The sequence below is a fragment of the Arachis ipaensis genome, chromosome B7, assembly GCF_059453495.1.
Source record: "Arachis ipaensis isolate K30076 ecotype BB chromosome B7, ASM5945349v1, whole genome shotgun sequence".
Taxonomy (NCBI): domain Eukaryota; kingdom Viridiplantae; phylum Streptophyta; class Magnoliopsida; order Fabales; family Fabaceae; genus Arachis; species Arachis ipaensis.
Window position 1 is genome coordinate 1,104,753 of NC_142442.1, and position 13,254 is coordinate 1,118,006.

At 28.0% G+C, this 13,254-nt stretch overlaps 1 protein-coding gene across 1 annotated transcript; it reads right to left on the reverse strand.

The window, feature by feature from the left end:
• Positions 1 to 10,342: 10,342 nt before the first annotated feature.
• Positions 10,343 to 13,093, reverse strand: LOC107609487 (protein transport protein SFT2). The gene is made up of 4 exons (XM_016311478.3): positions 12,564 to 13,093; positions 11,335 to 11,602; positions 11,115 to 11,219; positions 10,343 to 10,817 (listed from the first exon to the last, which is right to left on the reverse strand). The coding sequence occupies exons 1-4, from the start codon at positions 12,761 to 12,763 to the stop codon at positions 10,707 to 10,709; spliced, it is 684 nt and encodes a 227-aa protein (XP_016166964.1). The 5' UTR covers positions 12,764 to 13,093; the 3' UTR covers positions 10,343 to 10,706.
• Positions 13,094 to 13,254: the final 161 nt, after the last annotated feature.

Here is a 13,254-nt window from a genome sequence, read left to right on the forward strand (position 1 = left end):
AATTAAATTTTTTACCACATATTTTTTGAAAAAATATTCCGTTAATTTTAATATTTTTGACATGAAAATGACTTAATTACAAAACTAAAAGTATTTTAGAGATCTAATTGAAAAAAAATATATAAAAAATTAATTATAAACTTGATAAAACTATAAAGATCAATAGAGTAATTAAACCTTACAAAAATTCGCTAATTCTCTCTAAGAAACAAAATGTACATTCATTTTTTTTATAATTAAAACTTAATAATAAGGAGGATTACAGTCAGATTTTGGTTTATCTACGCTATATATAATCTATATATTTATACTTTTATATTTTATATATAATGGAAATAAGAAAAAGGTTGGTGTGCAATTATTTTTTTTAAAATATTTCTCATAATATATAATCTACAAAAAATACTCCCTTTTTTTGTTATATCAAAGACTTAAACTCAAAACCTTTTAAATTATAAATAACTCATAATATATAATTCTAAGCGTATTAATACACTACTATATATAAAAGGAGTGCATATGATGATGGTGGTGGAGATCAGAAGTGAAGTGCACATGGAGATGAAGATGTAAGGAGGGAAAAAATGGGTTTTATAATTAATATTTGCAGGATTATTTAGTCATAAATGTATGGTGGTCTTTGATATGATGGTATTGAGTGGAAGGGACAATATTATTATTGCAGTTGCTTCAACTATTAATTTGGAATTATCTACTGCTTAGAATAACTTGCAAAAAGCAAAAAAGGTTCTCTGTTTAACATATATATATATATATATATATATATATATATATATATATTGAATGAAAGTGGTCATCATGAGTCATAAGTTTTGAACAAGAAAATAATGAGATTAACAAATTAAAATACTTTCTTAATTCATGTTATGAAAGTAAAAGGCATAGTTTTGTGACATATGGTTATGTTAGATTTCAAATTTGGAAGTTAGATACCATTTTCTTCTTTTTGAATAAGGTATCCTTTATGATATATTTAAATTTTAGATATAGAATTTAAGTGTGAAAAAACAATTTATTGAATAAATCAAACAGTAGAAATCATTAACTTCTAATGAAAAAATTTGTGAATAAAGATATTCTTAATATTTACCTTTAATGTCTAAAGGAAATGATTTGAACTATACACAAATTATAAAATAATACAAATAATCAAGTAGTTGGTTAATTTGTTCATTTTGTTGTAGTATCATATCATGAGAAGAGATTAAGACCCTTCTTCTTATCCTGTGACTTTTGAGCTTGTTTTGATTGATGGAACACTAGAAATGTAATAACCAATTACTGATAAATGGAATAAAGTGATACTTTTAATTAGATTGTAGATATAAGAATTAGCTATTTTAATATATGATAGTTTTAGTTATTTTATTAGTGAATTTAATTGAAAAAAATGTTTTTTAGTCATATATATATAGCAGTAATTAAAATTATCAATAATATATACTTGAATATAAATTTATATTTTTTTTGTTGTTTATGATATTTTTCAGCTCAATAGGGCAATGAGTCAATAACTAATTCATTTCGGTTCTGAACTTTATATAAGAGTTTGCCGTTAGTCAATGAATTACTATATGCACAAGACGAAATTTAAATTCTCGACACATATTTAAGCAGACGAATAAACTGACTACTCGACCAACTGAGTTGGATGTAAATCTATATAAGATTATATAACAACTAACCTTTCCCCAGGGTGCTCAAATTTAGGGCACCATTTTTCTCCACCTGCCATATATATCAATGAATCTTGATGATTACCCTTTGATTTGATTTAAGATCTCACTCCATATATCTAGCTTGATATTTCATGATAATGTTTTCTGTATATTATGAATCTTGCATGATCTTATATATTTTTAGAATCTTTTCCAATTATATATCCAATCTACTAGCTACCTCATTTAGAAGATAGATGAAAAATTTCATCTACATCCACACTATACTATTCACCTTCAATCATAAAAATACAATGTAAACATGCATAGGACATGCATGCTCATGATGCATGCATTTAATTTTGGATTCAATGAATTTGACTATATATAGTTACATTCCATCTAATTTTATGGTCTAGAAATAGCTACGTAGCCTATTATATATGGAGTCACTTAGATAAAAACGTTTAAAACGTCATTTTTTAAAGATGTTTTTCAGTAATTAAAATTTAATATATATAATCAATTAAATTATGTTATTTTTATCAAAATTAGGTTAGATAAATTGATTTAACAAAAAAAATGGTGAATCAAATCTTGAACTGGTCTAAATTAATATTATTTTTATAAAAAATGACTAGAATATCCTTATTATAGAGAAGGATTAAAATACTCTTATTATATATATATATATATATTTTAAAAATTCTAAATCCTAACCTACGATAGAAAAATAAAGAACTAAAATTTAGGATTTTTAAAATTAATATATATAATAGAAGTATTTTAGTTATTTTCTATAATATGGTATTGTAGTCATTTTCTATAAAAAATAATATTAATTTAGACCAGTTCAAAATTTGATTCACTATTTTTTGATCAAATCAATTTGTTTAACCTAATTTTAACAAAAATAACATGATTTAATTAATTATATGTATTAAATTTTAATTATTAAAAAATATCTTTATAAAAAAACGTTTTTAGCATCTTTATCTAAGTGACTCCCATTATATATTCTTGGTCTTAATAAACCTTTTCTAACTACTTTTGCCAAGATAGCAAATTATATATGGTGCATGGATATAATTAAGAGTTTAATTTGAAAACAAATTTTTTAGTTAATATTAGTTAATTTTAAATTCTAATTTTAAATTCTCAAAAAATGAGGATTAAGAAAATAATTTTACTATTAAAAAGTTGATTGATTGACTAATTAAAAATTGGTCCATACTTATTCTATAATTAATTAGTATAATAACAAAATATGATTAATAGGGAAAAAATAGGAAATATTAATTGAATTTCTTGATAAAAATAACGGTAGATGAATATAATGAATCAAATTTAAGACGATAATAAATATATAAAGGGCCCCTATATATGAGACAAAAGAGATCTATGCTAATTGCTATGTGTGTGGATGGGAATCATATGTAGAATTATTATCCACATTCTTACCCTACCAATTTATTGTAATGTTCTTCTTTTGTAACTCATAATAAAAAGCTTCTTGATCCGGCCCTTGGGACATGCTATGAAATATTGACACATCAAATTTTTAGCATGCATGATGATGTCATTGTTCTTCACAACAATGCAATTGTAGCAATGAAAAACAACAAGCTTCTTTTGGATATATACCAAGGCAAAAAGAACTCAGTGAATATGGTAATAATAAAAGTAAGATTAGACAAAGCATAAAACAAGAAGATATACGGTTTTGTTTCCCATCACTTTATTAATTTCTTCATCTTTAACCAAACACTATAACAAAAGCGACACATAGCGGCGGTTTGAAAAAATTCGCTGCTAAATATTGTCTTTATTACAATCTCAACTAATAACCGCCACTATATATACTGCAGATTGCTGTTTTGTGGTGGTTTTATAAAATTGTCGCAAAATTTCTGCCGCTATCTACTGAAATTGTTGTAGTAAAAGTAGTAGTCTTGGATAATCATAGATACACCTCATCTCTCTCTATACAATAAAAGTGTAATTTAATTTTACATATATAGTTATATATATGTGTTTGTAAAACTTTTAAAATAGTATAGGTTGTCGAATTAAGCACTTTTAATAGTGTATAAAATATTAGACAATATTTTTTTATTGTAAAATTATTTTTATTGAATCCTCATTTTTTTTTCAAAAAAAATTAACTGATATTAATCGAAAAAATAATTTACCCTATATATTATTAAACTCATAATTATTCATACAAAAAAAAGTGCAAATTTTCTTGACATAATAGGATTTATGTTAAAGGGTTATCTTATATTATTATCACTTATAAACATTGTTAAATAATAACATTTTTAATAAAAGAATTCATTTCCTATGAATGACAATATTTTTTATATATATGAAGAGCATTTTCTTTCGGACCTAATAATATATAAATAAATAAATAAACTCACTTTGTTGTTGCCTTGTTGGTGGATTTATAGTGATGATTGATGAACACATTACACATAGGGGTGTGCCATGCACGTGATATACAGGTAACAACATTAATTGCTTGATTATTAATTAATAATTTTCTGTAGCACCACTACTCACTAATTAAAAAATATATCTTAATTTAATTTATACATACAAGTGATGTGATGATGATGATGATGCTAATGGAGAACAACAACCTCAGTGAATTGAAGCTTTGCTTATAAGATATCAACAAATAATAAATTCAATATATTTATATATTATTATTCCTTCCATATAATTCCTCCATGATTATTATTTTAACCCTTAATTACTTCCCCTGCTTTGTGTTTGTTAATTACTATAAATACTTATTAGTTGAATGTAGAATCTATGTCGTTACAGTAAATTAAATCAAAACTCACAATTATTATTATTCTATATATATTAATCAGAACAGGATCCAAGGAAAATCCATATTTGACTAATGAAAATGTTATGGTGGTCACAAAATGTGTGAGTGATGACCTCTGAACAAACATTAGTAGAGTAGGGCAATGAATACACACCCTCTATCTATACATATACCTCCAATTACAATAATGAACCTCTAATTAATTAATTCATGATTTTGTCGTTAACTATTTTGATTTAGCACTGAGCCACAACTTAGTGGTGGTATTGATTTTTAGGTTATATACTGTTCATGTCTTCATGACAAGAAAGCGAGTCACTCAAGGTATGTAAAAAGGAAAAGTATATGAACCAACTCCAAATCAACTAAGAATGGAACAACTTAATTAATTATAAATATAGTAATTAGTTTTATTTATTTATGATTTAAAATATTGGTTATTAAATATTTTACCATATTCAAATTAGGAGGAGAAACGTTCAGTATTATTGCAATGTGAATCACGGAAACTAATTCAATTAGCTTTCGTCTCTTCACCATCCTTCCCTCTCCAAATGCCTAAAACATGATAAATCAGAAAATAGATTCAGAATCATTCAATTTATAAATAAAAGAAACATCCTAATGCCTAGCATAAACAACATTCACGTAGAGATTTTGAATTCACTCAAAGGTATTTGGCTGATTTTTGGCTGAAACCATGTTGGTTCTCTAGTATTATTGTATGTAAAAATAGATGTAAGATATAAACATGTACTACTCTCTTTATATATTTATTTTAGGTTTAATTATTTTGTGGATTTTTATAGTTTTACAAAATTTTTAATTAAGTTCTTATATATTTTTTTTAATTGAGTTCTTGCACCAATTTTTATTTTAATTGAGTTTCTATATTTTTTTTATTTGAGTTCCTGCACCAATTTTTTCTTTTTAGTTGGGTCTCTATACAATTAAGCCAATTATTATTAAAAGAGACCTAATTTAAAAAAAAAAAATTGGTGCAGAGATCCAATTAAAAAAACGTATAGGGCCTAATTAAAAATTTTACAAAACTATAAAGACTAACAGAATAATTAAACCTTTATTTTAAAATATGTTGTTTTAAGAGTTTATTAATTAGTACATTAGTGGTTCAAAAATGTCTAATATATTAAATTATGAATATATCCATCAATTCTTCAACATGAAAAAAATTTAATAATATACCATAGTAATTAATCTGACTAACTAATAACCTGAATTTAATAAAAATTAATCATCAAAAAACGAAAATTTCAGTCAACAATAATAATTCACGAGCAAGATGAAACAATACTTGCAATAAAAATTCCAACGCTCAATTTAGATGTCGTCTACATGAGATATAAGAATTATAAAAAATATAATAAAATAGATATTTCACCTTATATTTATATTTATATAGTATATATATTTTATTAGATACGAGATGAATCTCAAGTAAATTCATACTATGATTTGAATTGAGTATTTTACGACTCAATTATGTCTCAAAAAAAATAATACGTATCCGTAAAGAAGATCGATAATTCGAATCCAATTAAAATATATACTAGACCATAACAATAATAGAGTATAACTACTCTTTTATCCAATCTAATTGACTACCTCCACAGCTAATTAATTATGAGTTATGATTGCTTACATTTAATTTTCTCCAATTTTGATGTTGATAGTAGCCTTTTAGTGGTTATGAGATTATATTATACAAACAATTAAGTCTAATCTTCAAAACTAAATCATAGATATTTAGGTGGCGTTTGTTTTAAGGTATTGAGACCGAAGATTGAGAGACTGAGACTCAATATTATGTTTGTTGGTTTAGAGACTGGTATTAAAGTTTTTATCTGTGTCTTTAAAATTTTAGTATTTCAGTACTTTCAAAAAGTGAGAATACAGGAAACTAAAATTTTTAGAGATGGAGACTGAAACTTTAATAACATTTTATACCTAAAATATCCTTATTTCAATTAATTAATTTCAATTTTACTCTTTGTACAAATTAAATTAAAATTTTATTCTTATTTCAATTTCTGTCTCCCATTTTATACCAAACAGAATACTAAAATTTATTTCAATTTTTATCTCTTAATCTATCTCTCAATCTCAGTTTTTCCATCACTGTCTCTCCATCAAACGCTGCCATAATGATATAATTTTGCATTGAGGATGGAGCCTAGAAGGAAAGGAATGGGGTCCTTTATAATTAACAAGTAATTGTGTTACTATCTGAACTTTTGTCCTTAATGCATGGCACACGTGCAATAAAGTCAGCAAAGTTGTGAATTCGATGTACATCAATTGGACTTTTGAATCCCAATAATTAATACACACATTGATCATTGATGGAACCCAACACAAGATTTGTTAATTGACATGCATCATGCATTGTGAATTGAAATTAGAATCATAAATGAATGGCCAAGATCCCAAGATACACTTCCCAAATTCACACGTATGGGATGGACTACTAGTCTTAAGTCTAGATCCTATGATCAATAATATTAATATGACAAAACCTTCTCTATTACAAACAATTAAAGTCTTTGTTTCTTTCTAATTATTTGCCCAGTCTCTTCAAACTTGTCATTGCTTCCATAATCATAGAGATAAGACTAGCTGTATGTGGCTAGGTCGAAAAGAACCAAACCCAATAAATGGTATATTAATTAGGATAAAATTATGTGATTATATTGAGAAAAAAAAATGTTCTGGACACTTGTTCTATATCTTCTGTATAGGCTGCATTTGTTTACAGAGACATGATACTGAAATAGGAATATAGAGACATAAAATTGTGTTTGGCAGAAGAGATATGGACAGAGACAATGTGTTCAGAGACACTTAATTAGTGTATTTTATGTCAATCCTGACAGGAATGACACGAAGACACTACCAAAGGACACAACTTATTTTTTATTTTTTCTTTCATTATTTTTGTTAATTTTTCATAATTGTATTTTTTATTATTATATTTTTCATCTCAAATTTTTTGAATGAAAAAAATGAGAATAAATTAGATTTTCATAATTTGTTCTAGTTTATCACCAAACAGAATACAAGAACATAAAATTTTGTATTTCTATTCATCAGTGTCTTGTCCTGTTCTATTCTCAGTGTCTTGTCATATCCTATTCTCGAAAACAAACACAGTCAGACTGATATATGATTGTTAGATAGGATATGAAATTTATTCTCACGTAAATTAGATTTCATAATTTATATGTTTGTCCACACTAAAAAAGTATACGTTTTTAGTTCATGTTCAGGAGAAAAATGATATATAACTGACACATTTTAATTATTTTAAAAATTTAAACGGACGAAAGAGATACACAAATAATTATATATTTAATATATCTTTATGTAAGGATTCTTTTTAATTGTGTAAAAATTTGCTAGGAGTTATTTCTCTTTTGTCTTAATTACACTATTTAAAAAAGATTAAATTTTAAATTTTTTAATCATAGAATTTTTGATATTATATTATAAATTTTTTTTAAAAAAAATTAAATTAATAAGAGAAGACAAACAAAAATTATACATCTAACAAAAACAAATCACTATTATCAAATAATTATTAGCATGTAATTATGCTCTATAAATGAGATTTACCAGCTACAACATGAGAAAATTCAATGAGAACGTATATATACTTATTATATATATAGACAATGCTATATCCTCTCAAGTCTCAATGAGTGAGTCCCTTGAGTGACAAATTCATTATATAATTTAGCTTTTGTTTGTATTCATTTTCAAACCTTGCAAAGTGATGCACTCAATTTCGGCTTTTTGGCATTGGTTTCCCTATTCCATGCCATATATGCCTCTCAATACCCTATTTATTATAAAAAGAGATAAATATTAATTAATCATATCATGTTGTATAGTACAAAGATATGAGTTTATGGATTTATATTTAGTGTTTGAAAATAACATGACTCTATAAATGACTATTGATGACACCTCATGCATGCATGCATGGCTTTAACTCTATCATAAATACTCTTCATATTAAAATGGTCAAATCATTATATATATGATCACATCATTGCAGTCCAACTCTATCCTTAAGTTAAGGGGTTCTGTTCTTAAGTCACTTTCCAATGCTATAAATTATTAGAGGGGTAATTATGGGTGGCAAATTGATCATTGTACTATTAAAAAGAAGGAGTAAAGTATCGTTTTTGTCCTAACGTTTGGGATAAATTCTAAAGTTGTCCCTAACATTTCAATCGTTCTATTTAAGTCCCTAACGTTTCAAAATTGACTCAATGTTATCCTGCCGTTAGGGATCCGTTAACAGAATTGACGGCGGGCCAAAATTGAGACGATTTTGAAATATTAAGTTCTTAAATAGGACGAAATCGTTAGGGACAAAAACCATACATAAAAATAAATTTTAATTTAATTTTATCTTTCAATAATATTAATTTTTTACTGTACATAATATTCAATTATTTTTTAATTACATCTAAATAAATTACACTTAATCACATTACTTTCATTTTAAATAAATTTATTTTTTTATAACTTTAAAGAATTTTGATACATTAGAGACAAATGTATAATATATATTTTATTGTATATATATTATTTTTTCTTTTCGGCAAGTTTATATACTAGTCATTCTACAAACATTTCATGATAACTAAAAATCTTTAAGAGTAAAATTATAAAAAAATTAATTTATTTAAAATGAAAGTAATATGATTAAATGTAATTTACTTAGATGTGATTAAAAAATAATTGAATACTATGTATAGTAAAAAATTGATATTATTAAAGGATAAAATTAAAATTTATTTCTATGTATCATTTTTGTCCCCAACGTTTTCGTCCTATTTAAGTCCCTAACGTTTTAAAATCGTCTCAATTTTGTCCCGCTGTCAATTCTGTTAACGGATCCCTAACGGCATGACAACATTGAATCAATTTTAAAACGTTAGGGACTTAAATAGGACGATTGAAACGTTAGGGACAACTTTAAAACTTACCCCAAACGTTAAGAATAAAAACGATACTTTACTCTAAAAAGAAGTCATTTTTTTTTTACCCAGATTATATTACTTTGACCATTGTCTAATAAATTTCATGGGTCATAATACCCAAGGCTTTCTGCTTCTTTTGTACTTTAGAAATGAATAAAGTACACTAGTATTAGTCCCTAATGTATTAATCTAGTGCCAATTAGTCTTCAATACTATTTGGTAATCCCTCATTACTAGAATGTAATAGGATAATATTGCCGGGTAAAAAAATTCCAAACTCGTGAAGTTTATGTTACTTAGGTTTAATGTTTTGCTTCATGGGGAATATAATACTAGAAATATTTTTTAATATTGATGGGCATAAGAAGTAAGCCCGAGACTTAATCTTAGAATTTGATTGACATTAGCATAGGAATTATGAAGAGCAATTGCGATTATTCATTCCTTGGGCCATAGAGAGCGTTTGGTTTTGTTTATGGGCCTCATGAAAGAGTGTTCGTTTTTTGTTTTTGGAAAGTGAAAGAAAGAGACTTCGTTAGGATCCAACTTTTTATTTTATACCCGTTTAAGAAACTAGTTCATGTCCCACATTTTGAATCCCGCTCTCGCATGCAACAACCCATTAGCTAACAACAGATCTTTAAATAGAACTCAAATACACTACAGATTAGTCTTTGGCAGGATGGACTAAGAGATACCGTGGGCAACAAAAGAAAAAAAAAAAAATCATTACAAAATTATTCAGCCTCTTTTCCAAGTGTTTACATGGAAACAACATTAAAAGCTTTGTTAGTTGAAAGATTCGTAGCTGATTCCAGAACACACAAAATGGCACGGTATTATAAAACATTTAGCAAAATAGTTTAGCTTACAGACGATTATGTGACAGTTAATAAACAGAAAATGATAAATGTGCAAAAGAGAAGAAATAAATGTTCAAAGAATAGATCTCATTTGACAAAAGCTATTTTCTACACTTGGCCGAAGGAAAGAAACATGCAGAATGCAATGGACTTCCTTAAATCGAAATTTTCATTCAGAAGTTGCAACACACATTGCTTAGAGGAGTTGAATGATGCTTCAACTTAGCAATATTCTTGAGCCAGTTCAGAGCTTCAGCTGAAATATTGACATGGATATGAAATGATCTCATCCACCATTAACAAAGAGAAATCAACTCCCAAAGCATGCAGAAATTCGGGAGGTAAGGGAAGAAGTTAGGAATCTCATTCCAGCAGAACCACCAGGAAAATATGATATACAATAATATCCAAGTGAGAGAACCTGCAAGTATAATCAAAATATCTATTTCAACGCAAGATAGACTATTTCAGAAAGAAGAAACAACAAATTACTACTATACACAAAAATGTTTAGGGAACACAATTTTCGGCAAGGCCCATAAGTGTAAATAGGATCTCTTAAATTTATGTTGGTTGTCGTATGGGAGGGAAAGTTATTGCAAATCCAAGACTATGTCCAGAAACCTTTGCACAAACTTCAAATCCACATCAAATGCTAATGATAACACAGGATGAAGCATGCACAAAGAAGCATCTTAAGGACACGAAAAAACGATACCTGTATCACAGAGAACACAACAGAAAGGATGTAGCTGTGTAGCACCATTGATACATATATGGTACCAAACATACTGCATATAAAACCCAGGGTAAAAGGGAGCCTCTGAAATGAAACAAAAAGGATGTGTCAAACCAAAGCACCCAGAGAATGTTATAATGATAGGTAAAAGTTATATTGCCACCATGAACAAAAACATGACAAAATTCTGGTTAGTTACCTCCTTGGAAAACATGTGAGCGAGCTGATTCTTTGGACCTTTGAGAGCAAAGAATGATCCAATAATAAATCCACACCCTAGAGTAAAGCATATGGCAAACTTTTGGGGCATAACCACCATCATAGGAAGGAACAAGGTGAACGCGATGAAAACAAAGAAGACCCCTGACGCCAGAAACAAACTAAAATACACCAATGCTTTCCCTGAGGGAAGACTACTAGTGGCGGACTGGAGGTTGCCAGGTATGTCTCTCACACCTTTAGAAACCCTAAACAAGATATTAGGGACAAATCAGTTAACAACATGAGAACATATAGCTCAGGCAAAAGTAGATAATATTTTGCAATTTGAGTTATAGAAGGCTTCTGTCCAACATGATCTTTCACCACGATTCAGACATCCACTAAAAGAAAACATTTTAGTCAAAATTCTACCTACCCATATCAAATTATACTGCAAGCAGAGAAGCTTAAAAGAAAGTAAACGATGACTTCTCTACTACAATCAGATAAAGCAGAAAAGAACAGAGTGTTTTTCCACATAAAATTGCATTAGAATTTAGAATCATTATACTACATTTGCATGAGGATAAGGAAAGGGTTACTAACACCAATTCTCAACCTCTTCTATACTAACAAGTAACAGTATATACTGATACTGATTATACACATGCCAGAAGAAAAATATTTATGATTTTTATATCAGATACATAGCAAATAATGTTTGTCAAAATCATCGTATTCGGTGTAAGTTGACACGATTTTACAAGCCAAAGCCCCTTGGAGTTTGAAGTTGTTGGATTTTGTGGGATCACAGGCAAGCTCACAATCACAAGTCTGCCAGAATCATTATGCAAGTTTACTAATCTCATAAAATGTCTTAATCCTAAATACATTTTTAATCCCAGAAACTAGTGCTGCTACTACTAATAATTAATGAAACCAGCCTTGAAACCCTAATAAGTTCTTCCTCAGAAGCTTTTGTTCATTTCCAACGGGAGTCAGCTGCAATGATACCACCTTTAGGTTCAAACTCAAAGGAAGCTAAATCAACATAGCTTCTTCTATTTGAACAGGCTCCAGCTTTCGATCTTAATTAAGTAAGATAATATCCAAAAACAAACGAAGAAGGCAGATCGCGTGAAGCATAGAATGAAACTGGTTGATTAAGCGAGCGAGCTAGCGAGTAATGATTAGAAAGAAGTAAGAAGCAAAAATGATGAATCTTACACGTTGAAGGTGCCGGAAACGGTGTCGTTAGCGGATCGAACGGCAGATTCGAGATCGAAGGATGCGATGATACCTTGCGACTGAGACTGAGAGGAAGCATAGGAATTCCAATCGGCTAGCAGAGAGGACGACGACGAAGAAGACGACGCCGTTTTGAGCTGGTCATCAGTTGCAGTCCGCGAAGAGAACCAGCCCTCCATTTTCCGTTGTGGATCCGAATCCGAATCCAAAATCCAAATCCAGATCCAACTATGAACTAATAATATAGCATTCTATTTGTTTTCGATGGGAGGTAGCTACAATTCATAATGAGTCTTCCATTTAAAGTCTAAAATTCTACTATTAACGATGAAATAGAAAATTCAAAAATATAGCTCACCTTTTTTTTTTTTTCCATTTTTGGTGCCTTCTAATTCTATGAATTTTCAAAGGATGATGATGGATGAATACTCATAATCTTCCACTATCTCTATCCAAAAAGGGATAGAGTCAGAGAGAAGATTTAGAGTATAAAGTCTAAAGAGTGAATTAATCTACTAATTATCATAAGCTGGTTTTCAAAAAGAAAATTAAACTAAACAGTAAAATTATGTGAAAAGAAATAATAAAGGTAAAGGATTTTCAATTTAAACTGAAAATCTAGAAATTTCTAAAAGAAAAATTATAAAATGAAAATATCAGAGTAACCAAA